Genomic DNA, 27,309 nt, shown 5'->3' with positions numbered 1-27,309 from the left:
GAGAAAGAACAACAAAGAAAGCCTAAACCCAGAAGGAGAAGATAAATCATAAAGATCAGAGCAGAAATCAATGAAATAGAAACCAAAAAAAAAAAAAAAAAAAAAAAAACAATAGAACAAATCAAGGAAACTAGGAGCTGATTCTTAGAAAGAATTAATAAGATTGACAAACCCCTGGCCAGACTTCTCAAAAAGAAAAGAGAAAGAACCCAAATAAATAAAATCATGAATGAAAGAGGAGAGATCACAACCAACACCAAAGAAATACAATTATAAGAACATACTATGAGCAACTCTACGCCAACAAATTTGACAATCTGAAAGAAATGGATACATGTCTAGAAACATATAAACTACCACAACTGAACTAGGAAGAAATAGAAAACCTGAACAGACTCATAACCAGTAAGGAGATTGAAACAGTCATCAAAAATCTCCAAACAAACAAAAGTCCAGGGCCAGATGGCTTCCCAAGGGAATTCTACCAAACATTTAAAGAAGAATTAATTCCATTCTCCTGAAACTGTTCCAAAAAATAGAAATGGAAGGAAAACTTCCAAACTCATTTTATGAGGCCAGCATCACCTTGATCCCAAAACCAGACAAGGATCCCATCAGAAAAGAGAATTACAGACCATTATCCTTGATGAACACAGATGTGAAAATTCTCACCAAAATACTGGCCAATAGGATTCAACAGTACATTAAAAGGATTATTCACCACAACCAAGTGGGATTTATTCCAGGGCTCAAGGTTGGTTCAATATCCACAAATCAATCAATGTGATATAATACATTAATAAAAGAAAAAACAAGAACCATACACTCTCAATAGATGCTGAAAAAGCATTTGACAAAGTACAGCATCCCTTCCTGATTAAAACTCTTCAAAGTGTATGGATAGAGGGCACATACCTCAATATTATCAAAGCCATCTATGAAAAACCCACCGCAAATATCATTCTTAATGGAGAAAAACTGAAAGCTTTTCTGCTAAGGTCAGGAACACGGCAGGGATGTCCGTTATCACCACTGCTATTCAACATAGCACCAGAAGTCCTAGCCTCAGCAATCAGACAACAAAAAGAAATTAAAGGCATCCAAATCAGCAAAGAAGAAGTCAAATTATCACTATTTGCAGATGATATGATACTATATGTGGAAAACCCAAAAGGCTCCCCTCCAAAACTGCTAGAACTTGTACAGGAATTCAGTAAAGTGTCAGGATATAAAGTCAATTCACAGAAATCAGTTGCATTTCTCTACACCAACAATAAGACAGAAGAAAGAGAAATTAAGGAGTCAATCCCATTTACAACTGCACCCAAAACCCTAAGATACCTAGGAATAAACCTAACCAAAGAGGCAAAGAATCTATACTCAGAAAACTATAAAGTACTCATGAAAGAAATTGGGGAAGACACAAAGAAATGGAAAAATGCTCCATGCTCCTGGATTGGAAGAATAAATATTGTGAAAATGTCTATTCTACCTAAAGCAATCTACACATTTAATGCAATCCCTATCAAAATCCCATCCATTTTTTTCAAAGAAATAGAACAAACATCTTAAAATTTACATGGAACCAGAAAAGACCTTGAATAGCCAAAGGAATATTGAAAAAGAAAGCCAAAGTTGGTGGCATCACAATTCCAGACTTCAACCTCTATTACAAAGCTGTCATCATCAAGACAGTATGGTACTGGCACAAAAACAGACACATACATCAATGGAACAGAATAGAGAGCCCAGAAATAGATTCTCAACTCTATGGTCAACTAATCTTTGACAAAGCAGGAGGGAATGTCCAATGGAAAAAAAGAAAGCCTCCTCAACAAATGGTTCTGGGAAAATTGGACAGCCACATGCAGAAAAATGAAATTGGACTATTTCCTTATACCACACATGAAAATAGACTCAAAATGGATGAAGTACCTCAATGTGAGAAAGGAATCCATCAAAATCCTTGAGGAGAACACAGGCAGCAACTCTTTGACCTCAACCGCAGCAACTTCTTCCTAGGAACATCGCCAAAGGCAACAGAAGCAAGGGCAAAATGAACTATTGGGATTTCATCAAGATCAAAAGTTTTTGCATAGCAAAGAAAACAGTCAACAAAACCAAAAGACAACAGACAGAATGGGAGAAGATATTTGCAAATGACATATCAGATCCAAGATCAGGCTAGTATCCAAAATCTGTAAAGAGCTTATCAAATTCAACACCCAAAGAACAAATAATCCAATCAAGAAATGGGCAGAGGACATGAACAGACATTTCTGCAAAGAAGACATCCAGATGGCCAACAGACACAAGAAAAAATGCTCCACATCACTTGGCATCAGGGAAATACAAATCAAAACCACAATGAGATCCCACCTCACACCACTCAGAATAGCTAAAATTAACAAGTCAAGAAATGACAGATGTTGGTGAGGATGTGGAGAGAAGGGAAGCCTCCTACACTGTTGGTGGGAATGCAAGCTGGTGCAATCACTCTGGAAAACAGTGTAGAGGTTTCTCAAAAAACTGAAAATAGAGCTACCCTATGGCCCAGCAATTGCACTCCTGGGAATATATCCTGAAGATAAAACGTGGTGCTCCAAAGGGGCACGTGCACCCAAATGTTTATAGCAGCAATATCCACAATAGCCAAACTATAGGAAAGAACCTAGATGTCCATCAACAGATGAATGGATAAAGAAGATATTTTATATATATATATATATATATATATATATATATATATATATATATAATACAGTCATCAAAAGAAATGAAATCTTGCCATTTGTGACAATGTGGATGGAACTAGAGGGTATTATGCTTAGCGAAATAAGTCAATCAGAGAAAGACAATTATCATATGATCTCCCTGATATGAGGAAGTGGAGATGCAATGTGGGGGATTTGGGGAGTAGAAAAAGAAAAAATGAAAGAAGATGAGATTGGGAGGGAGATAAACCATAAAAGACTCAATCTCAAAAAACAGACTGAGGGTTGCTGGGGGGAGGGGAGACGGGAGAGAGTGGTGGGGATTTGGACATTGGGGAGGGTATGTGCTATGATGAATGCTGTGAAATGTGTAAACCTGGTGATTCACAGACCTGGGGATAAAAATACATTATATGTTTATTAAAAAATTTAAAAATTGAAAAATAAAAAATAAAAATATAAAATAAAATAAAGAATATCGAGGGGTGACTGGGTGGCTCAGTGGGTTAGGCCTCTGCCTTCAGCTCAGGTCATAATCGCAGGGTCCTGGGATCGGGCCCCCGCATTGGCCTCTCTGCTCAGCAGGGGGCTTCTTCCCCCTCCCCCTCTGCCTGCCTCTCTACATACTTGTGATTTCTGTCAAATAAATAAATAAAACCTTTAAAAAATATATCAAGGAGACCTGGGGAAAGATAGGTGAAATAGGTGATGGAAATTAGTACACTTATCACGAGCACTGAGTAGTGATGTGGAAAATTGCTGAATCACCATATTGTACACCTGAAACTAATATAATACTGTATGCTAACTATATTGAAATTGAAATTTTAAAACTTAATAAAAAATAAAAATGAAAGAAACAAAATAAAGATTATGTGAAGAATGTTATATGTGAAATTTTTTCATTTCTAAAAAATATGTTTCTATAAAACTAATGAAATTTTTGTTTATGAGATGAAACTATAAGTATGTTAAAAAAAAATATGACCAGCAAGTTGTTTTCTTCTCTTTTATGGAGGATGTGTTCCCCTAGAGAAGAGGGGGCGGGCAGCATGGAGGGGAATGACACCAAATGCCCAAAGGACTGACTCACAGTTTATTCTCTGAAACACAAAACAGTTTATAATGCAACTAATTATTAAACTGAATTCTATTTGCTTGTATCCCTTACTTCCAAGTGTCAAGGTTAGGCAAATTTTTTGTAATCAGGGTTAGGAAGATAAAGTGACTGACAGTCTTCTGACAAGGCACTTGATGATAATAGGGACCTGCTTACCTTTTCATTTTCATTTCTTAGCACTAAACACTGTGCTTTTGCCACAATGAATTTCTTTCAATTCCCGAAATGCACCCTGCTCTCCCACCTCAGACAACCACAACTGCTCTTTCCCCTCTATTCTACTACTCTGAGCCCTATTACCATCACCAGATGGATGCATGGACACACTCTTGGCATTCCCTTACTTGTCACTTCATCCTCATTCTAGGGTATCAGCAAATGGCATATGTCCCCTCAGGGAGAGTACTGAAACATAATTAATAACCACTTGCTGAGGAGAGGGTGCCTTACTAACAACTAGTGAATAAAAGTTATTTCACTTATACAAATTTCTGTCAATATTTGTTTTTATCCTAGCTATTTTTAAGAGCACTACTGATAAATACATTAATTTTTCCTTCTCAGAATTTTGATAAATATCAAGGCTGTTTTCCACAACTACAATCCTCCAGCTTGTAGGTTTCAAGATTGCTTCATATTACTATAAAGTTAGCAAACCTTTTTTTTTTGTCTTTTTAAGGAATTTATTTATTTGAGAGGAGAGAGAGCTCATGTGTGTGCACATGCAGGATAGGGATGGCAGGGGTGGCAGCGAAGAGAAAGAAAATCTCAAGCAGATTCCCTGCCAAGCCAGAAGCTGATGGAGCCCTGAACCCAGGACCCATGAGATTGTGACCCGAGCTGAAATCAATAGTCAGACATTTAACGGAGTGAGCCACCCAAGCCCCCCAAGTTAGCAAAACTTCTAAAGAATAATTATAAAATGAAACTGCGGCAAGAAAGATGGAGATGATGGTCTTTTCCATATTATTGCTACATAATATTAAATTTTTACGTTACACAGGCATTACATTTTCAGGTGTTCACTTATCTTGAATAAACATTATCTTCCAAGACAATGTAGGCTATAAATATCTCAGTACTTCAGAGATCTTAAAAAGTAGCATAGGTAACCTTTTCTTCAAGATGCAGTTTCTTTAACTTCATTTAAAGATGTTTCAGGGAGCCATATACTATTGCTTCAAGTACCTATAAATCTAACATAATTCTAATAAAATAAGACCGCAGTTGCAGAAATGGAATATTAAAACTAAAGACATATAACATTATTAAATTATTATTTAATTAGAACTGAAAACATGTAAGAATTCAAAATACTTTAAAAAGAAAATGAAACTTCCAGGCTTAAAAGGGATGGTGTTTTCTTTAGCCAAAAGACAGTATATCCTCAGTAACTTTCTTATTTGAGTGAATTAAAATTTTGAGAAGAGTAGCTATGCTATAGAGAGTGTTTTCAAAGCAGAATGTACAAAAATTTTCTCTCCTCCTACAAAATCAAAGACAGGGTTTTCTATACCCTCTCTCCGCTCCTCTTTTACCAAGGCAGGCTTTGACACTCTCAATTTCCTAATTGTTTTTTGGACTGACTGAATAAACTTCAGATCAAGACTACATATCACTTCACACCCATTAGTATGGCTGCTATCAAGAAAGTGTATAATATAACAGGTGCTGATGAAAATATGGAGACACAGGAATACTTGTGCATCAATATTGGGAATACAAAATGGTACAGCCATTGTGGAAAACAATATGGATAACTCCTTAAAATATTAAACCTAGGAATACAATATGGTCCAGCAATTCCACTTCTGGATAAATACCAAAAGAGAAGTGAAAGCAGGGACTCAAACAATACTTGTAAACTCGTATTTATAGTAGCATTGTTCAAAATTTCCAAAAAGATAGAAGCAATTCAAGTGTCCACCAACAAACGAATGGGTAAACAAAATATGGTACAAGTATTCCCTGCTTTTTGAAAGTTTGCATTCTGCCACTTCCCTTGTAAGAAATATCTACATCAGTACCTCTTTTTGCTAACCCAAAGTAATCCAAAGAGGATTTTTTGCTTTTATGAAAAAGATGAAAAGTGAAAATAGCACTCAGCATTCGTTTTTCAGCCATTATAAAGGCAAAAAGACCCAAGCAGTGAGAGTGGCCTTGCCAAGCTCCCCTGGGAACTACACTCAGCAAGCATCTCAGCATCAAGCCGCCATAGCTTTGAACTGTGTCTGTGAGCATCTGCGCTTTATCTTCAAGTATGTTGTTCATCTATTGGTGATATATGTCTTAAAATATCAGAAAAGCCTAGAAGAAGTTATTTTTTTGAATCTGGGAACACTCAAAAATTTTACATATAAATCAATGGTAATTATTTCTTCAACTTATGTAATTTCAGCTTACAAAAAAAGTTTCATAGGCATGCTCTACTTTTAGATGCAGGGGAACCTGTATATAAATACAACAGAATATTACTCAATCTTTTTTAAAAAGAAGGAAACTATGACACATGCTACCATGTGAATGATCCTTAAAGACATTATGTTATGTGAGATAAGCCAGTCACAAAAGGACACATCAAAAGACAAGAGACAATAAGTAGAATGTTTGTTGCCAGGAAATGAGGGGAGGGAAGAACAGGGAATTAGTATTTGATGGGTAGAGAGTTTTGGTTCAGAAAGTTGAAAAAGTTCTGGAGATGAATGGCAGTGATGGTCACAAAGCAGTGGGAGTATATTAAATGCCACCAAACAATACACTTAAAAATGGTTAAAAAAATTTTTTTAAAGATTTTATTTATTTATTTGACAGAGATCACAAGAAGGCAGAGAGGCAGGCAGAGAGAGAGGAAGAAGCAGGCTCCCCGCCGAGCAGAGAGCCCAATGCAGGGCTCGATTCCAGGACCCTGGGATCATGACCTGAGCCGAAGCCAGAGGCTTTAACCGACTGAGCCACCCAGGCACCCCAAAAATGGTTAAAATTTTATGTATGTACATTCTACCACAATAAAAAATTGGGGTAAAAAGATTACTTAGAACTTGATGATTATTTTAAAGGATAAAGGTGATTATTTTAAAGGATAAACAAAAGAGCAATTCTTAGTAAAAAATAATTTTTAAAAATAAAAAAGCCATTTAGACTTTCAATGGAGGAACTGATAATGCAATAAGCTTCAGGAAAGAAATCTGAAGGTTTGACTCTTACTCCCTCTTACCCATTCACACAGCCCCCCATACAGTTGGTTTACAAGGATAAGATACAAGCCTCTAACTGGACTGATGCAAAAGGCCTATTAATGCCCACCCAGTCTCCAATCCAGTCCACTTCAAACTGTTTAGACAAGTACACATACACGAAGCATTATCTTTTATGTCAAAACCATAGTTAATAGCCTCTTATGTTCCTAATTTCCTACTCAGCAATGAATAAATACTCCCAGTTTTATGTTCAGATCTCTCCACAATCAAATGTACTCTTGCTAGATATATTTTCTAAAGAAATTCATTTAAATGTAGTTTGTCACACAGCCAAGAGCAGTCTTTACAGTGTTAGTATAAAACAGGGTAGAGCTGAAAGGTTTAGAAGCAGTTCATTTTTTTTTTTTACCTTTATTGGGAAAGAATAAAAACAGCCTTCCATAGGTATTGCTTTTGTTAAAGATACTGTATTATTTTCCTTAACGATATTCATATAATGTCCTTGTCTAAAACAGTGTTTAGCTTTAGTAAATTCACTCACAAATTTAGCCACATAAGTTAAATTTGACATGATTCAAAAGTTTTGGTTTATAGGAAAAAATATAAAATCTCAACTTTTTATATTTTTATATATATAGGCACATGAGTTTCCTCTACTATTTATACTTGCCCTGATGAATACTAAACTCCAGATTCCACTTCCAAGTCCCAGAGTCCCACGTTTCAGTTTAGAGAGCCCTCATTCAGAAAACCATCAATGTGTGGTCATAAAATTATCCTTGGATTTTTTTAGTCCTCTAATTATCATGCACTCCTAAAAGATGTCTTCATGCGCCGTTGGCCTCCATTTTATTTACTTGACAGTCTAGGTACTATTACAAAAATAGTTACTATCACATTTTGAGCAAACCATTGTGATGATCACTTTGGCTGTTACTACTCTTCAAATAAAATTTAATACACATATTTAGGAGTTTTATGAGTTACAATGGTCTGTATGGTGCAAGATTAACCCAAGACATGACAACCAAATGAAAAGCACTTCTTCAGGAAAAAAGATGAATTTCAGTGGAGAATCATTTTAGGACTGAAATAGGTCCATAGGAAAATCTCATATATCAAAATTAACCCAGTAACCTGCCAGAAAAAAAAAAATGGTAATTCAACTCTATGTCCAGTTTCACAAATACTTACAGGACAGTAATCCCGAAACACTGATGATGACCCATACAAACTAGGCCAGCTTGGGGGAGGAGTCAAACGGGAAGACTTTGTTGGCATGATTCCTTTCCAATCGGAGAATGTTTTGTCTGTTAGAAATATCAATGTAGGTTAAAACAATATTTATCCAAGAAAAGTATACACTGATCATACTGCTTAGTGTTACACAGAGGAAAGCGAATCATCTTTATGGCCCTGCTCTTCTGTATTAAAATCGCATCAAGTCATCTAATCACGGAGAAGGCGAAGCCATCCTACTGCACAGAGAGGCCTCAGTTAATTGGCTTCCTTCTACGGTGAAGCTCTCGTGTTGTTATTGCAAACAGTGTGCCCATCAGAAAACTAATAGGCTCATTCTTTTGACTCTCTTCTCTTCAAGAACATTGACTTCTTTTTTTAGAGGAGGCTTAAAGCAAAATCATATTTGTGAGTAGCACTTACAAAAATCAAAGGGAAGCTCCTCTCCTCATTACATCGGTATTTTAAAAGAAAATTCAGAATTATGATGAAGGCACACGTACTGAAATTGCAAAGTAAGTGAAATTATTAAAAGTGCTTAAGAAAATAGGTTGAAAGAGCAAAGGTCAGCCAACATAACCCTCATATATCTCCAGTCTTGTGGCAGTTGTTACATGGGATTTCTGGAGAGAAATTTTTTTTTTTTAAAGATGAGGAAATTTTAGATTATTTATTTCTCAGAAACATTAATCACTTAAAAGAAGTAAAAATTTGGTTCAATCTTGCCATCCAGAATGAATCAAACTGTTTTCACATTTCCAGTTTTCTTTCTAATACTTATTTATATACATACATTCTTTCCTGAAACTTTTATTTTTTTTAAAGATTTTATTTATTTATTTGACAGAGATCACAAGTAGGCAGAGAGGCAGGCAGAGAGAGGAGGAAGCAGGCTCCCCGCTGAGCAGAGAGCCCAAAGCGGAGCTCGATCCCAGCACCCTGGGATCATGACCTGAGCTGAAGGCAGAGGCTTTAACCCACTGAGCCACCCAGGCGCCCCTCCTGAAACTTTTAATTTAATAGAGTCATCTATGGGCTGGTTAATTTCATATAAATTTAGAGAAAACTCAAAAGTAGTAAGTTTTCATTGCTTCAATTTATTTACAGGATTGTAAGGTAAGTGTCCTATAGGGAGGCAGAGTAGGAAAATAAAAGAATAAAAAATGTAATGTTATCTCAGAGACATCCTAATTAATACCATGCACACATCCTACTCCATTCTAATTTTTATGTATAAAATTTCTCCCATTTCAGTCAAAAAGAATCTTTTTCCTCTGTCAAAAAGATAAAGTCTCTAGAAGAAGAAACATAATAAATCATATGTTTTAGTCACAACTCAATATGAATAAATAAAATTCTTTAGCAGAAGTAAATGCCAATAATGGAAAGATTATAAAGGATCTGAAAGTATTAGTATCTGGAAAGAGGCTAGTAAAGGAAAGGCCATACACATTATACTTTAACAGGGGACCTTTTTTTTTTTAATTTTTATTTTTTTTAATTTTTTTTTTATTAAGATATATTTTTAGCCCCTGGAGTACAGGTCTGTGAATTGCCAGGTTTACATACTTCACAGCACTCACCGTAGCACATACCCTCCCCAATGTCCATAACCCCACCCTCCTTCTCCCTACCCCTCTCCCCGCAACAACCCTCAGTTTGTTTTGTGAGATTAAGAGTCTCTTATGGTTTGTCTCCCTCCCGATCTCATCTTGTTTCATTTATTCCTTTCCAACCCCCAACCCCCCACATTGCCTCTCAACTTCCTTATATCACGGAAATCATATGATAATTGTCTTTCTCTGATTGACTTATTTTGCTCAGCGTAATACCCTCTAGTTCCATCCACATCATCACAAATGGCAAGATTTCATTTCTTTTGATGGCTGCATAGTATTCCATTGTGTATATATACCACTTCTTCTTTATCCATTCATCTGTTGATGGACATCTAGGTTCTTTCCATAGTTTGGCTATTGTGGACATTGCTGCTATAAACATTCGGGTGCACGTGCCCCTTCGGATCACTACGTTTCTATCTTTAGGGTAAATACCCAGTAGTGCAATTGCTGGATAATAGGGTAGCTCTATTTTCAACTTTTTGAGGAACCTCCCTACTGTTTTCCAGAGTGGCTGCACAAGCTTGCATTCCCACCAACAGTGTAGGAGGGTTCTCCTTTCTCTGCATCCTAGCCAGCATCTGTCATTTCCTGACTTGTTAATTTTAGCCATTCTGACTGGTGTGGGGTGGTATATCATTGTGGTTTTGATTTGTACTTCCCTGATGCCGAGTGATGTGGAACACTTTTTCATGTGTCTGTTGGCCATCTGGATGTCTTCTTTGCAGAAATGTCTGTTCATGTCCTCTGCCCATTTCTTGATTGGATTATTTGTTCTTTGGGTGTTGAGTTTGATAAGTTCTTTATAGATTTTGGATACTAGCCCTTTATCTGATATGTCATTTGCAAATATCTTCTCCCATTCTGTCTGTTGTCTTTTGGTTTTGTTAACTGTTTTTCTTTGCTGTGCAAAAGCTTTTGATCTTGATGAAGTCCCAATAGTTCATTTTTGCCCTTGCTTCCCTTGCCTTTGGCTATATTTCTGGGAAGAAGTCGCTGCCGCTGAGGTTGAAGAGGTAGCTTCCTGTGTTCTCCTCAAGGATTTTGATGGATTTCTTTCTCACATTGAGGACTTTCATCCATTTTGAGTCTATTTTTGTGTGTGGTGTAAGGAAATATCTCAGTTTCATTTTTCTGCATGTGGCTGTCCAATTTTCTAACTTCTGGACTTTTATAAACCCAGAGGGATATAAAAGGATAGCATAGGATTATTAGAGATGTATAAGCCCTCACATTTCTTATGAAGCTTTCTGAGGAATTTGAAGCATTTCTCAACTCACTAGCATTATCTCTGGCCCACCTACTTCCTGTAATGAACTTCTACAATAAGTGTTCTCACATTTTAGATAATTGAGCGTCTCTTCCCAATCTCCTTTTTAAATTTATAAACCCTTCTATAATAAAGACAATATCTTAGTTGGAATTGCTCTGTGCTTCTGGTTCATCAGCAATGCAGTTAAGGTAAACACCAGTGAACAAGAATTAGCCTCCAAAGGTGAGATCTCACAGGCAAAGGGAGCCTTCCTGATCACTGAATAGCCCAAACCCAAAATGAAACTAAATGCTATACAAATTATTTTTTCCAAGACAGTCCAGAGCATTTCAGATATTTTATATGGTTTACTCACAAAACAGACTCATGCAGTTGAGAAGGTTGTGCATTATTTTCTCCAGTATATAGGCATCACACTAGAAAATATAGCTATAACTTTTCCACTTCAAGAAGCAGTAAAACCTCCACTAAAATCCTCAAGGTAATCATTCACAATTTGATGTATGCTAATGACTCCTCCTCAGAAGCCAGGCACAGAAGGTGACATACAACAGATTCCAGCTTATTCCACAGTCAGTCAAAAGTTATAAAATGATAGTTTGAAGACCACAGTCATACATCAGACTAAATGTTCACAAGCCCCCATGGAGCCAACAATTTTCACAGATATTGCCACAGCGGACAGAGATTCTGAATGCTGGGGTGGGAGTGAGCAAGAGTATAGTGTTAGGTAGAAAAATAAGAAATCTTTCTGGTAATCCCAGTTTAACAGTTGGTAGGATAGAAGAAAGTATTCTGATATTAAACAAACTTGGAGAAAATGTAATATCAAAATTTGGAAAGAAACCAAAAAGTTTCCGTCAGATTAGCAAGGAATCAGTAACTGAACCAGAGCTGACTTGGAACCTAAAAATTTTGTAAAATAACTATTCATACTGATGTCCTCCTGCCTTTGCCATTTCCTCAATACTCACTTAAGACTCTCTGCGAATAATATTATATATTTAGTTCAAGTTATTTTGTTGTCTCCTGCATATCTTATTTTCCTTTCTAAACTTAAAAGTATTTTACTTGCTTTGTATTTCCTGTAAAACTGAGTATAATGCTGTGTCCCAAGCGTAAGTTTAATATATACTCCTGGACTTCTTTGGCATGATTGAAAGGCCAATCAGCAAAACTGTTAAGAGTGAAAATCCCCATACAATGTAACTGATATAAATATCTGAAGGAATGGGAAAAACTTTAAAACAGGTTTTTAAATTTCTATTTTTTTCAGCACAAAATATTTTCCACCAGATTATCTTCCCTCACTTTCTAGCATCATCTTGATGTTTATAATGGTATAGTTTTTAAATACCTTTCAGTTTGGGGTGGTTTCGTATTTTATTTCCCATTTTTATTTAAATTTATATAGTTAACAATGAGCCAATTATTTGCACAGGTGAGCGAAAGCTCTAAAATCTAATAAGCATAATTATTTTAGAAACTAAAATTACTCAAATGACTCACAGAAAACTGATAAGATCCTATACTCCAATGATATTGCCAAGAGAAAGAAAAAAGAAAGAAAGAGGCAAGAAGGAAGGGAAAAATCCCTAGCTAGCTAAAACATTTACCACTTCTGTAATCTTTGCAGTGCCAAACATTTCTTTTGGGCTGCAAATGGATACATTTGTCCAAGTCACCTGAATATCAACAAAAGACCAGAGACAGTAGAGGTCCAAACTTTTCAAATACACTGTTTCAGTCAACCATGAAAGAAGAAATAAGATATAGTTTATAATAATAATATGTAATGTAATAAGAGAAATAGTTCATAAGAAATAGTCTAGGCAGCTGCCTCCAACAGAGGTGAAGTCCAAAGAAAGTGTGAATTATCTTTTTTTTTTTTTAAAGATTTTATTTATTTTGACAGACAGAAATCACACGTAGGCAGAGAGGCAGAGAGAGAGGAAAGGAAGCAGGCTCCCTGCTGAGTAGAGAGCCCGATGCGGGAATCGATCCACGGACACCAGGATCATGACCTGAGCCAAAGGCAGAGGCTTTAACCCACTGAGCCACCCAGGTGCCCCGCGAATTATCTTTAAGAAGACAGGACAGAGCCCACGACACTAGTGGGTTCAAGTGGTCTTGTGTCCCTAGAGCCTTTTTTTATGCCAAGCTTGTTCTGTTTCCCTTTTATCAATTCCCTTGTATCAATTAATTCTTTGAGTTAATTGCACATGCAGTTTTAATCTGTGGGTAATTACAAACAATTAATAGTTAGGAGACAGAATTAGCAGTTCTTAGTTTGATTATCTATATAATTAAAAGGGGTGGTAAACTAGAGTTGACAAATAGCATCTTAATCACTTGAATAATCAAATCCCAGAAGCTTGCTTGGGCAGCTGAATTCCATCTGTTATATCAGTTCAAATTTTAGAATCAATGACAGAAATGTCCATTTAAATCAATCATATTGTTAATTTATAGCCAAAAATGAACAATATGTATTCCCAAATTGCTTAAACTATTTACTTTCTTTCATTTGCTTAAAGGAGCTGCTTCCACAGGATTCGATAAAAATAAAGACTCAACAGACTAACTTAATGTGTATCTATTGAATACCAGTTAATATTCATGGTTCCCAAATGTTGTATTATAAAACATCTAAGAAATATGGGTAAACTCTTTCTGTAGTAGATTCTAATTAACACTTTAAGTGTGTGCTGAAAGACAGCAAGGAAGACATACCTATAATCCTTTTTTTTGCTTTTGATGCGATCAGTTGTTTATAGATATAGAGAAAATACTAAGAAGCAGGATAAACTTAAAGTGAGTCAGAAAAATATAGAAGAACTTCATTCTTTTTAGGATATAATATCATACAGAATAGTGGCATCACTGCATCATATGTTTCTGAATTGCTAAGTATTTGGAAAAGTTTGGCAAATACGTTCATGCTACAAGTGGATATTAAAAACGTTTAAAAAGAATCATTTCTGGTTCAATATGTCTTTGTGACTTTTGGCTGTGAAGCAGCCCTTTTTTGTTCCTGCTAAAACACTATTAACAATAAAGAAAAAGAAAAGAAAAATCTTAAGGTCACAAAAAATTAAGTCTAACCATTTACCAATTTGCAGATGAGAAAAAAAATATTTCTTTAATTAAGATGACAGAAGTGAATTGCGGAAAGCAATTAGTGACCTTTATATAATGAGAAAATTCCTAACCCATTTGAAAGATGTTGGAAAAAGGCTTAATATCACTCAAGAAAAAAAATAAATAAAAAAGGACAAAACGCTTTTCTCTCTCTGTGAGTGTTGCTTTTGGAGAACACGTCCCCTTCCATTTCCTCACCAACCAGGATCCACTTGGACACCCCAACTCTCCGGAAACAACTAGGAGAGGGAGCAATCCTGTAGCACCAGGATCCGACAAAGTCCTATGGTAAAGGAAGAGCTCTGCACAGAGGGTGGGCCTGAAAGGACTTGATAGCAATGCATAGTGGGGATTGTAATTTTCATGCACTCAACAGCTGAAAATAATAAAGAATGAAGGTGTGGAAGAGGAAAGGCCCCCACCTCCGGAGAGCCAGACTGTTCCAAATGGACATCTTCAGGTGACTCAGAATTAGGCAGAAAAGTGGACATTAATACCTAGGAAAGACAGCTGTCACATCCAAGTGAACATGGAGCAGAGTAGAGAAAAATCTGTATGTTCTCTCTGTTTGTAATCACTCACTGTGCACTGAGCTATTTCTCTTCATTCAGGGCAGACTAAACATACGGGGGCCTACATTGATCACGTTAATGGTAGTTAACATTTATCGTGGACCAAGACTGCTAAATACTTTACATGAATTACCTGACCTAATCTGCACAATAACCCTAGTTGAACAGAGGAGAAAGCAAATTAAGTCACTTGCCCAAGTTTAGACAGCTAATTAAGCAGTTGTGTAAACCCAGATCATTCTCATATGAATGAAGCCCAAGTGACAGAGATATAAGGGGAAATGTCCCAGTGGAAGATTAAACGATGGCCCCAAAGATACTCATATCCCTCCCAATCCCTGAAACCTATAAATGTTAGCTTATATGGCAAGAAGGATTTTGTAAATATAATTAAATTAAGAATCCTCGGGGGGGTGCTTGGGTGGTTCAGTTAAGCATCAAAGACTCTTGACTTCAGCTCAGGTCATGATCTCGGGGTCATGAGATTGAGCCCCGCATTGCACTCCACTCTGGGTGTGGAGCCCACTTAGGATTCTTTCTTCTTCTCCCTCTGTCCCACCTCAACCTCCATCCCCCGCCCTGACTTGCATGCACACTTTCTCCCAGAAGGAAGGAAGGAAAAGAAAGAAAAAGAGAGAGAAAAAGAAAGAAAAAGGAAGGAGGGAAGGAAGGAAGGAAAGAAGAAAGGAAGGAAGAAGCAAGTGGAAAGAAAGAAAAAGAAAGAAAAAAAGAAAAAGAAAAGAAAGAAAGAAAGAATCCTGAGGGGGGAAGATTATCTGGGATACCCTGATGGCCCTTATGTGTACTTACAAGGGTCCTCACTTGCCTACAGAAGAGGAGAAGGAAATGTGATGACAAAAGTTAGAGACTGAAGTGATTTGGGAAACAAGTTGTGAGCTAAGGTATGCAAATAGCTTTCAGAATCTGAAAAGGCATAGAAACTTTCTTCCCTAGAGTCTTAAAAAAAAAAAAAAAAAACAAATCAGTTCTGGGGAACATCTCCACTTAGTCCAGTGAAAGTGACTTGATTTCAGGGTTTTGGCCTCTAGATCTGTAAGAGAATGCACTTGTGTTGTTTTAATCTACAAAGTGTGTAGAGTAAATTATTAGAGCAGCCCTGGGAAATTAATACAGTCTGTAATTCTAGTAAAAGAGTTTAAGTCAAAAATATTCTAGAAGGCCCAGAAGAAAATTTTAGAATAGTACTGGCATTCCACTGTACTACAGCAAGCTAAACTCTTTAAAATAGAAGCCAAAAGCAGTACAGGGAGAAAACAAACTAAGACTTTAAACTATAATAATATTTGTAAGATAAATAAAAATTGAAATGAGACATTTTTTAAAAGGAAGAAATACAAGGAAACCTAAAATGTAATGACAGAATTAAAATGTACTTCACACTTAGTAGGAGTGTAAGAGACAGTGCAGAGTTATCAAATGACTAGTATTTAGCATAGTGTTCCTGGAATACAGAAGTATCTAAATATGAAAGTTATGAAAGATTATAAATTAAAGAGGACAAAAAAATAAATATCCATAAAAGAAACCATATACATTACTGAAGTTGAAACCAGAATAATCAGGAATAGAGAAAACATACACTACTGAATAATAATTTCCTGAGCTGAAAAAAAGATAGGAATCTTTGAGTGTTGTGGCTTATTGTGTATTAGGAGAAAGTAATTAAAAGAGATTTGTATGCAAGTACATTCTGCAAAATTGCAGGAATAAAGAAAATTTAAACTACTAGAAAAATTCATACACATTTACAAAGAAAAGGATTCTCAAAGGCGTGAAAAACACAGGTTGTGATCTAATGTCTACTGTGGAACAACATAAGAATCAATAAATAATAGAACATCACAAACAGAATTTTCAGGAAAAAGAAAGGTTGTGCAATAGAAATTTTATAATCAAACTGTGTTCGATTTATAAAGGCCAGGGAAAAAAATGATTCTCACATATACAAATGTCCTGAAAGTCTGCTGAGAAAAGTCAAGTTTTTGTTTAAATAAAAAACATCTATCTTAAGAGCAAGACATGAATCATAATTAAGGTTAAAAGAGTTTAGGAATCATGGACTAAGAATACCGGCAGTTCTTTCCATAATCAATGCAGCCATTTCTAGTGGGACCTTGTGTAGTCACGTGGATTCACAGCTCAGACTTACAACTTGGTCCCACCAGTCCTAACCTCATAGTTTCTGTTTTATTTTACTTCCCTATGAATGAAACAATTTATATCTTAGTGTATAAACATGAACTCACTCAATGAGTTCAAATGAAATGTTCTTTCAATGGAATCTTGTTCTAGGATTATCAAAAACAGGAACTAATGACCAGTGTTGGTTGGTCAGCACTTAAATAGCTAAGGGTCTGGAATATGTACCCAGAGACCCAGTAAACAAGACAAGAACAACAAAGAACAATATAATCACTATTTTCATTTCCATAGGACTTAAATAATGACTTTTCTACCTTTTAAAACTCCAAATAGAATCACCTAAGTCATGGGGTGCCTGGGTGGCTCAGTGGGTTAAAGCCTCTGCCTTTGGCTCTGGTCATGATCGCAGGGTCCTGGGATTGAGCCCTGCATGGGGCTCTCTGCTACACAGGGAGGCCTGCTTCCTCCTCTCTCTCTGCCTGCCTCTCTGCCTACTTGTGCTCTCTGTCTGTCAAATATATAAATAAAATCTAAAAAAAAAATGTTTTAAAAAAAATTAAAAAATAATCACCTAAGTCATAACAACACCCCTCAGGAAGTGCCTCTTTCTATCCGAAGAACAACCTCTGAATATTCCTCTGGCACTCTGTGGTTTAAGGGGAAAAATATACCTGGAAATAGATTGTAAGAAATACACACCAGAATTTCACAGAGAGTATCTCTTGGTGGTAGAATAATAAAAAGATACTCTCTGTGAAATTCTTTTTTTTTTTTTTTATGTGATAGTGTTCTGTATTTTCCACATTTTCTGCAATTAATTATAACTAATTGCAACTTTAGAGAGAACACATTTAAAATAAAACTATTTAATTTTAGGTAAAAATAGGCAAAAATTATGTTTAAAAAAAAAGGCTATGAGCAAAAGCAAAGTCTAGCGAAATCACCACAGAACTTTAGGGACATTTACATCTAAGGAGACATTTTACTTCTTTTTTCCTAACAAGGACATTTTGTACTTGTAAATTTGTCCTCAATGGCCACAACATTTGGGGAGTGGGGAGGAGATGCAATATCTTTAAACAGTCAAAACACATAATCCCCTTCCGAGAAAATAAGAGAAGCGGTCTGCTGGGGTGTAGTAGCTTTGAGAAAGTCTGGTCTTAGGCTGAGAAAATACTGTTTGTTTGTTTGATTGTTTTTGTTTATACATTTTGTTTTAATTTTTATTGTGTTATGTTAGTCACCTTAAAATACATCATAATTTTTGATGCAGTGTTCCAAGATTCATTGTTTATGTGTAACACCCATTGTTCCATGCAATCCGTGCCCTCCTTAATACCCACCACCAGACTCACCCATCCCCCTACAACCCTCCCCTCTAAAATCCTGTTTGTTTCTTAGAGTCCACAGTCTTGCACGGTTTATCACCCCCTCTGCCTTCTCCCCCTTCACTTTTCCTTTCCTTCTCCTAATGTCCTCCATGTTATTCCTTATGTTCCACTTCTAAGTAGAACCATATGATAATTGACTTTCTCTGCTTGCCTTATTTCACTCAGCATAATCTCCTCCAGTCCCATCCATGTTGATGCAAAAGTTAAGAAAATACTCTTGATTAACTAAAGCAGAAGCCCAGGCACTAGGTGTGTCACAGATTTACTTTTGCAATACAAGGGCAGCTATCTGAACACATGGTCTGAAAATGCCTCTTGAAAACAGCTCACCTGTCATTTTTGCCAAGAAGCACTATGACAAATACAATGCATCTGGCCACTGACTGCACACTCCAGGTGGGCAGAAGTTAGGTCCTGTGCACTGTTTTATCCTTCACACAACCACAGTAACTAGTATAGAATATTCACAAATAGTTTTGAACAAATGAATGTTAAAATGAAGTGTATGATGCTTGATGCTTGTTTTCCAGATGGTAATGATGTGATAGGCTTCTAGGCAAACAAAACAAAACAAAACAAAAACAGACAAGAGTTCCAGGAGAAAAATGGATATTGGGTGGTAATTCGGTGGGAGTGTTCTTAGTGGTCTCTGCCCCACCCCTGCAAAAGGAAGCAACAAATAACTAGCCATATGTTTCTCTTATATAATTTTTTTAAATTAATTCTTCCAGGTTTACTCTGCACTGTTGTTTGGACAATATGGATCTTACTGATTTTAGTCAAGGGTTTGGTGCCAAACATACATGAGTTAGACATGAGGGGGTATGCACACCAAACCTACTTGGCTCAGACTGCCCAGTTTGGTCTCTGCACCACATGGAAACAATCTGACACAGTCAAATCTTACATTGTAACAGTTTAAATGCCAAAGGAACAAAAAAGAACTAGGTTGTTGGCTAGGAGGTGAAGCAACTCCTTCACTTGTTTCTGCAGCAAGTTGATAAGCCCAATGTTAGAAATCTGGAACCTAAAATGACTGTTAAATTGAGGGGATGACTCCTCATGATGCCTTCACATATATGCATCAATCAAAAAAATATCCACATCCCACTCCCTTCTGGGTAAAGGAGGTTGACTTGAATATTTAGCTTTCTACAAATTCTTTCAAAAAATTCTAGAAATGAAGATATAGTTGTTTTGTAATATAAAAGGATGATTACATTTTAAAAAATAAAACTATCTACAAAACATTTTGTCACAAATCTTTGGTATTTTGTTTATTCACAGGTTATGCATGAGCTAGAATAATTGTGCAAATTGTAGAATGAGCTTGCCTTTTTAGAAAATTAAAACAAGAATCTAATCCCCTAAAAAAGATTGTTAATTTTTAGTTATTTCTACCTGTCTTTGATGATTGGCTTGTAAGAAAATTGAAGTTCATTAATATATCATTATCTTTACTAAAATTCATTAAAACAATACAGTCAAGGCAGGAGAAAAGATTATGGTGGCAAAAACAAAAAGATCATTATATATCAGCATTTTAGCTCTCTTTATGTCAGTATTTTCATTCTAAATGTTTCACTATATTCTTTTCTACTCTCCTAGACATGGCTACAAGAGAGTTGGTCTGTCACCTTAAGAGGTATAGACCATATATGGCTGCTGGAAACTTAACTAAGTTATAGGCAGAGTATTATAGAAAATTAAGTACAATGAGATTCACAAAGCCTAAGTCAATAAAGATAAAGCAAGTATCACACACAAATATAACAAATATTAGTTAAATAAGCTAACAAAATGAACTTTCTATTATTCTGATTAAAAAGTACAATTACTGGACTTAAGAATTAGCCATTTCTATTCATCCTTTTCAGTCTTTTCAATCATCATCAGAAAGGAGGCATATAACATAATCAACATTTCTACTTGTTAGATATATAAATAATAGTCTAAGTTCTGGGTGAATGATAAAGATTCTGGATTTTAAAGTGTTAAATATTATCTATAAAGCTCAGTAACCATGTGGACCCTGTTTCCATTATCACTAATAAATGAAAATTGACTGTACTAATAAAATATTTCACAGATGCTCTGTCTTCTTACTCCTACACAGAAACAGATCAAATTCAACAAAATTTGGTTCTTTTGAGAAACATAATATGTATCATTTTAACAGCAACTTTAAGAATAAATGAGAACAAAAAAAAGTTTATTCTTTTTTTTTTTTAAAGATTTTATTTATTTGACAGAGAGAAATCACAAGTAGGCAGAGAGGCAGGCAGAGAGAGAGAGGGGAGAAAGCAGGTTCCCTGCGGAGCAGAGAGCCCAACGTGGGGCTCGATCTCGGAACCCTAGGATCATGACCTGAGCCGAAGGCAGAGGCTTTAACCCACTGAGCCACCCAAGTGCCCCAAAATAAAGTTTATTCTTAATTTACCTTATTGGTTTTACCTTATTGGTTTTTTTACTTGCCTTAACCTAAAAAAGTATTGAAGTCCACTCATTTGCCTATGCCATGGTCTCCATTTGTGATGGTTAATTTTCTGTTGAATTGTCTAAAATATGGTGGCCAGATATTTGGTCAAACATATCTGGATACTGCTGTAAAGGTTTTTTAGATGAGATTAATATTGATATCTCCTTTGAATAAAGCAGATTGCTCTTCATAACATGGGTGGGCCTTATCCAATTAGTTGCAGGCCTTAAGAAAAAGACTGACCTTCCTGCCCAAAAGGAGAATTCTGCCAGCAGACTACCTCCAGACTCAAATTTTGGACTTGTTAACCTCTACAATTGCATAAGCAAATTCCTTAAAATAAATCTTTTCATATATAGAGTCAAGAGGAGAGAGAGATTTAAGGGATCACATATGAAGAATGAGAGAGAGGGTATATATCACAAATTTATCTAACTATGCCTCTATCTATCAAAACATCTATATAAATATATAAATAAGTAGATGTAAAGATCTAAGTATATTTATATCAAAAGATAGAGAAAGTTTGGGGCAACCTATTGGTTCTGTTTCTCTGAAGAACCCTAACTACTATCCCCTATAAGACATCCTAACCAGTCTCCACCATCCCAAAGTATATTCAACTTTCAAGGCCAAATTTTCAAGGCCCATCATTTTTTCTCTCCACTCAAAAAAGCATATTGGAATTCAAAGAAATGTGACTGGCATGATTACAAAGATAAGCCTCAGTCTATTATAATTACTGGAAATTTAATTAATTTTAAAAGTTTCTGTCTTTTCAGCATTAGGAAAAATGTGCCTTGCAGCTACCTCACTGATATGATAGAACAATGTGAGTAGTCATGAAGCCTGAGGCTACTCATCTCCACCACTAGGACAAAACACAACTCATTGTTTTTACTGCTTATGGGTTACCTTTTTCTGTGACTTAATTCAGCCACAAGTCCATAAATTCTTTACAGGACATGGTAATATCTAAAATTTATTTGTAGTCCTATACACCAAATGCACAAGATTCTGTATGGTCAGTTTTCAAAAAGGTAAAAAAAATTTAATCAAGATCACTTTGCTTTCAAAATTCAGATGATACCTTCACTTCCATTACGGTTACTTATACCAAAATGTCTTTATCTCTGTAAAAGATAAAAGCAAAAATTATATAACAACTCCCATTTCCACTTGAATGAAGCCTCTATCAAAATATGAAAAATATAGAATATGAACAATTACTAGACTAATTGATTAAGTTATTTTACTTTTTAGATGAGGTAATGATATTTTGGTAGTTCTTTAAAAAGAGATTCCTTATATTTTGTAATAAAACTGAAAAATATTTAATGGAAAGATATCAAGGAATTTGCTTTAAATAGCCCAAGTTGGGAAGAGAACTGAGTGGGTGCATGGATGAAATAATACTGGCCATGAATTTATAATTATTGAAGCTGGGGGACGGTTGCTCATGGTTTATTATCCTACTTTCTTTATTTTTGTATATATTTAGATTTTCCATAATAAAATGCTTTTTTATGTTTATTCCAAAATGCATAAACTTTGCCAATGCCAAGAAAAGTTTGAATTAAATAGCTAATCATCAGGAAAAAAGAGCAGACCACAGAGCAAAACATGAATAACAATACTTTTCTATCTGGCAAGATCTAGTTTGAAAAAGGAAGAATAGAACAGCAAAATAAGGTGCAAGAAAGCTCAGCTAAGCAAAATCCCCACCAAGTCCTCACATGGTGGCTTTGTTGAAGTTATTGTAAAATCCTAGGCTGGAACCTTCCTCGGGAGAGCAGAGAATCAAAAATCTGTTTATTGTCTGTCTTCCCTGATAGAATATAAGTATTACAAGGTCAATAACTTGTCATGCTCACCAGTGTCTCTCCAGCAAGAAGCAAAGCACATATAGTAGGTGCTCAATAGATATCCATTAATTATTCCTGTATATAAAATATGTTCTCCCCTGGCTACTACCACAAGACCATAAACTATTAATTATAGATATTAAACCATCAGAATAAATATTCATCTCAGAGATTCAAGCTTTAATTATATCTTTCTGAAAATTATTTATCAGTAACTTTTATCTATTTAACATGTGAAGATGAGCTTCTACATATACCATCTCATTTTAGCTTCATCCAAAAAGAGATAGATAAAACAGGGATTACCTCCCCCATTTTAGAAAAGAAAAAATTGAGGCTCAGAATATCTGATCTGCTGAGACTCCAAACCTGGCTTTTTACTCATGATCCTTCACTCTTTCAACTGGAGAACCATCTGTATGTTCTTTAAGAATATCTCTAATTAATCAAGCATTTTCACTCATTATTATTAATTCTAGGAGAGAAAACATCCTGAAGTTGAGCCCAGAGTCAAAGGATGAGAGGCAGAAAATCAAACCTATTATGTGGGCTTTTAGATATGATATTAGGGAATATCATTTCATATATTAAGAGACACATAGAGTCCACCATTCACTTTACATATAGAAAGCCAAACACACACACACACACACACACACACACACACACACACATCTTTTCCACTCTAGCAATGAGAACAAAACAGATAGTCTATAAAACAATAATTCTGAGCCACTAGAAGAGCTGAGGTCACAAGGCAACCTAATGAACAGGTTGGCAAGCTCTTCCAAGAAAAGACAGAATACAATTCACCCTGGACAGACCATGAGAAGAAGAGATAACCATCACAGAAGCATGCAAGAAAAAAATAGCTGAAATTTTTTATAAACCTTTAAAGGCCAAATGCACACTCAATTACTAGTACAGAATTCTTAGAAACCCAAACGGGGCATCTGCATCCACACTTTAACTCTTTTCTAAAAGCTCCCAGTGAGTCTGATGGTAAGGCAAGATATCTGAGAGAGACCTCCTCCATGACATAGGTGTATTGGTCTAGCCTTAGTTTACAGGTGGAGCAGAAGAAACTAGAGAAACTTGTCTCCAAAAGAGACATTGCATGAGGACAGTGGGTGGCTGGCTGCAGCAAGAGGAAAGCCAAGAAAGTCAACTAAGTTTATGACGCCATTAAAATCCTGATAGCAAAACAAGACAAGGATTTTATAAGAAATAAAAATACACCAAAGTCCTTGAGAAATATAGATGCAAAAAACCTTAATAAAATATTAGCAAATCAAATCCATCAATATTTGAAAAGCATAATATATCATGATCAATTAAGTATAGCCCAAGAATATAAAGTTGGTTTTATATGTGAAAATTATTAGTGTAATTCATTCACTACAGTAAAACACTGAGAGAAAAATCAGTAATCATTAAAGTATACATACAAAAAACATTTTACAAAATTCAACACACATCTATGATTTTTTTAAAAATTTACCACAAATTAAGAAAAAGGGAAATTTCCTAACCCTGATAAAGGGAATCTACAAAGAAATATAGCTAATGTCATACATGATGGTGAGATATTGATGCCATCTGCCTAAGATTTGAAACAAGATAGGATGCCTGTAATCACTGCTTCTATTTAACATTGTGCTAGAGTTTCTAACTAGTGCAATAAAACAAGACAGTGATAAGTCATACAACTTGGAAAGAAAAAAGTAAAGCTATCTTTATTCATAATGACATCACTGTGTATGTATAAAATTCTAGAGAATTGAAAAGAAAACCAGTAGAAGTAGTAAGTGAATTTAGCAATGTTGCAGTGTACAAAATCAATTAAAAATCAGTTGTATTCCATATAGTAGAAAATTACAAAAATCAGTTAAGAATAAATTTAACAAATAACATGTAAAAACTTACATAAATATAAAAAATGTATTTTACAAATATAAAATATTGCTGAGAGAGTAAAGACTTACATAAATAAAGAGATGTATTATGCTGATGGATTGAACACTTAGCATTAAGGTTGTTGTTTTATATCCCTCAAGTGATGTAGAGCTTCAAAACAAAGCCAATTATAATCACTTTTTCTGGAAATTAACAAGATAACTTTAAAAAAATTTGTTTGGAAAAGCAAAGGAACAAGAATAGTTAAAACAGTCTTGAAAATAAATAAAATTGAAGGACGTATACCACATATTTTCAAGACTTACTATAAAGCTACAGGAATAAGATTATGTGGTATTGGCAAAAAATATATAAATAGACTAATGAAATAGAGTAGAAACCTAAAATAGACACACAAAAATACAGAGATTTTTGACAAAGTTACTAAAGCAATTCAATGGAAAAAGAAAAATATCTTCAACAAATGGTACTACCTTGAGCCATATACAAAAATTAATTTTGAAATGGATCATAGGTTGAAACATAAAACAACAAAGCCACCAGGAAAAAAGTATAGAAGAGCTCCACAACATTGGAACTAGCAATAATTTTTTCTAAAGAAGACACAAAGCACAAGTCACAAAGAGAAAATGAAAAATTGGACTTCATCAAAAATAAAACCTACTCATAAGAAAAGGCAAAAAGAAAAAAAATAAAGGCAAGTTACACACTATGAGTAAATATTCACAACACATGACAAGGACCTAATTCCAGAATATATAGATTCTTACAACTCAGTAACAAAAAAACAAGTCACTCTATTTTAAAAATAGGCAAAAAACACAGACACATTATAAAAGATATACAAATGAAAAATATGCATGTGAGAAAGTGCTTAGCATCCATCATTAGTCATCAGGCAGAGGAATGCAAATTGAAACCTCAAAGAGCTACCCCCACTGAAATGGTTTAAATGAAAAAGACTGACAACAAATGTTGGAGAAGGGGGGGGGGGGCAACCAGAACACTAATACACAACTGATGAGAATGTAAAACGGTTATCACCACTTTGTAAAACCCATTTTCCTTAAATAGTTAAATAGTTAAACACACATCTATTCTGTAACCCAGCAATTCTGCATCCAGATATTAATCCAAGAAAAATGAAAACATAGGCCCACACAAATACTTGCACCAAATGTTACTGGAAGCCTTATTCATAATAGCTGAAAACTGGAAACAATTCAGATGTCCATAAACAGGAGAATGGATAGCTACACTGTGGTATTATCAAACAATAGTAATGAAAAGGGTGAACTATTTTCTCTCTCTCTCCTAAACTTAGCTAAGAAAAAAAAAAAAAAAAAGGGTGGGAGGTGACACCTGGGTGGCTCAGTCCATTAAATGCCCATTCTTGATTTCAACTCAGGTCATGATCTCAGGGTTGTGAAATCCAGCCCATGCAAGGCATGGGGCCTGCTGAAGATTTTCTCTCCCTTCTCCTTCTGCCCCTCCCTCCTCTAAAAAAAAGAATGAACTGATACATGCAACAACATGGATTCATTTCAAAAACAAGCTAAACAAAAAATGTCAGACAAGAAAACATACACGTTATATGATTCGAATTATATGAAATTCCCAAATTGGCAAAAATGAAACTATGACAATAGAGATCAGGTCAGTGCTTACTTTAGAGGCAGAGAGTAGAATAGGGGTAGACTGATTAGGAACAGTCTGACAGAAACTCTGTAGAGTGATAGAAAAGCTGTATCTTGATATCTATTCCTTAAAACTTAATGAATGGGACCTCTGAGATATGAGCATTTCACTAAATGTAAGTTATATTTCAATAAAAAATAAAGATAAATATTCTATGCGCCTTCTATTAGCATCTTCACATAAGCAATTTATATTACTCATATTATGGTACCAAATCAAATTTAAATTATAATCCTAAAAGGTTAAAAGCTCCTCCCAAATGCTTTGAAAGTATTTTATCGTCAGAATAAATCAGTCACAAAACAAACCATTTCAAAAATCTAAGTGGCTGAATAGTTTTTCTGGGAATACGTTCTTGTTATTTTACTAGCAAATGCACCAAATTTTAAATATCATTTTTCAAGTATTACATCGAGGTGGTTTTCTGTTAAGGAAAATTAGTATTCTTGTATGTATTTTAAGTTGGCATGGAAGACTTTTTTTAACTTCAGTATTTCTGCAATATTATACAATTCAAGTTATCGATATTCTATTCTAAAAGTAGTAATCAAAGTTGAGCACTTCACAGTTTATACTTCTACATAGTCTTGTCTGATTCTCGTATTTACCATGATTAGTAGATAAAAGAGTAATTGTCTTCCTCATTATAAATAAGACAAAACATTGGTTTTCTCTTCTTTTACTGTTATTCCTGATCTTGCTGGAAATTCTTGTTTGTTTAACTATTTTCCTCTTCTATTCCTTAAATTCTAACCATATTTCCTAACTCTATCATCTCCCTTAAATGCTTTGTGCTTAATTGAGACCCCCAGTTTTCCTAAATAAATTATTCTTTTTATCCATTTTTTTTTCATTTTGAGGCCTAATCTTTCAATACAAAGGAAATTTCAATGATACCAAAAATACATTAAAAGATTTTTA

At 35.1% G+C, this 27,309-nt stretch overlaps 1 protein-coding gene across 1 annotated transcript in view; it reads right to left on the bottom strand.

Moving 5' to 3' along the window:
* The window catches only part of IQCM (IQ motif containing M), a 412,672-nt gene that overhangs the window by 290,773 nt on the left and 94,590 nt on the right, over nucleotides 1-27,309 (bottom strand). Inside the window, 3 exon segments of the mRNA XM_044224898.1 lie at nucleotides 8,231-8,341; nucleotides 23,143-23,153; nucleotides 23,447-23,456. Of these exon segments, the coding sequence (XP_044080833.1) occupies nucleotides 8,231-8,341; nucleotides 23,143-23,153; nucleotides 23,447-23,456 (132 nt within the window).

This window comes from Neovison vison, chromosome 11 (genome assembly GCF_020171115.1).
Source record: "Neovison vison isolate M4711 chromosome 11, ASM_NN_V1, whole genome shotgun sequence".
NCBI lineage: Eukaryota > Metazoa > Chordata > Mammalia > Carnivora > Mustelidae > Neogale > Neogale vison.
This window is presented reverse-complemented; position numbering and strand designations above follow the sequence as displayed.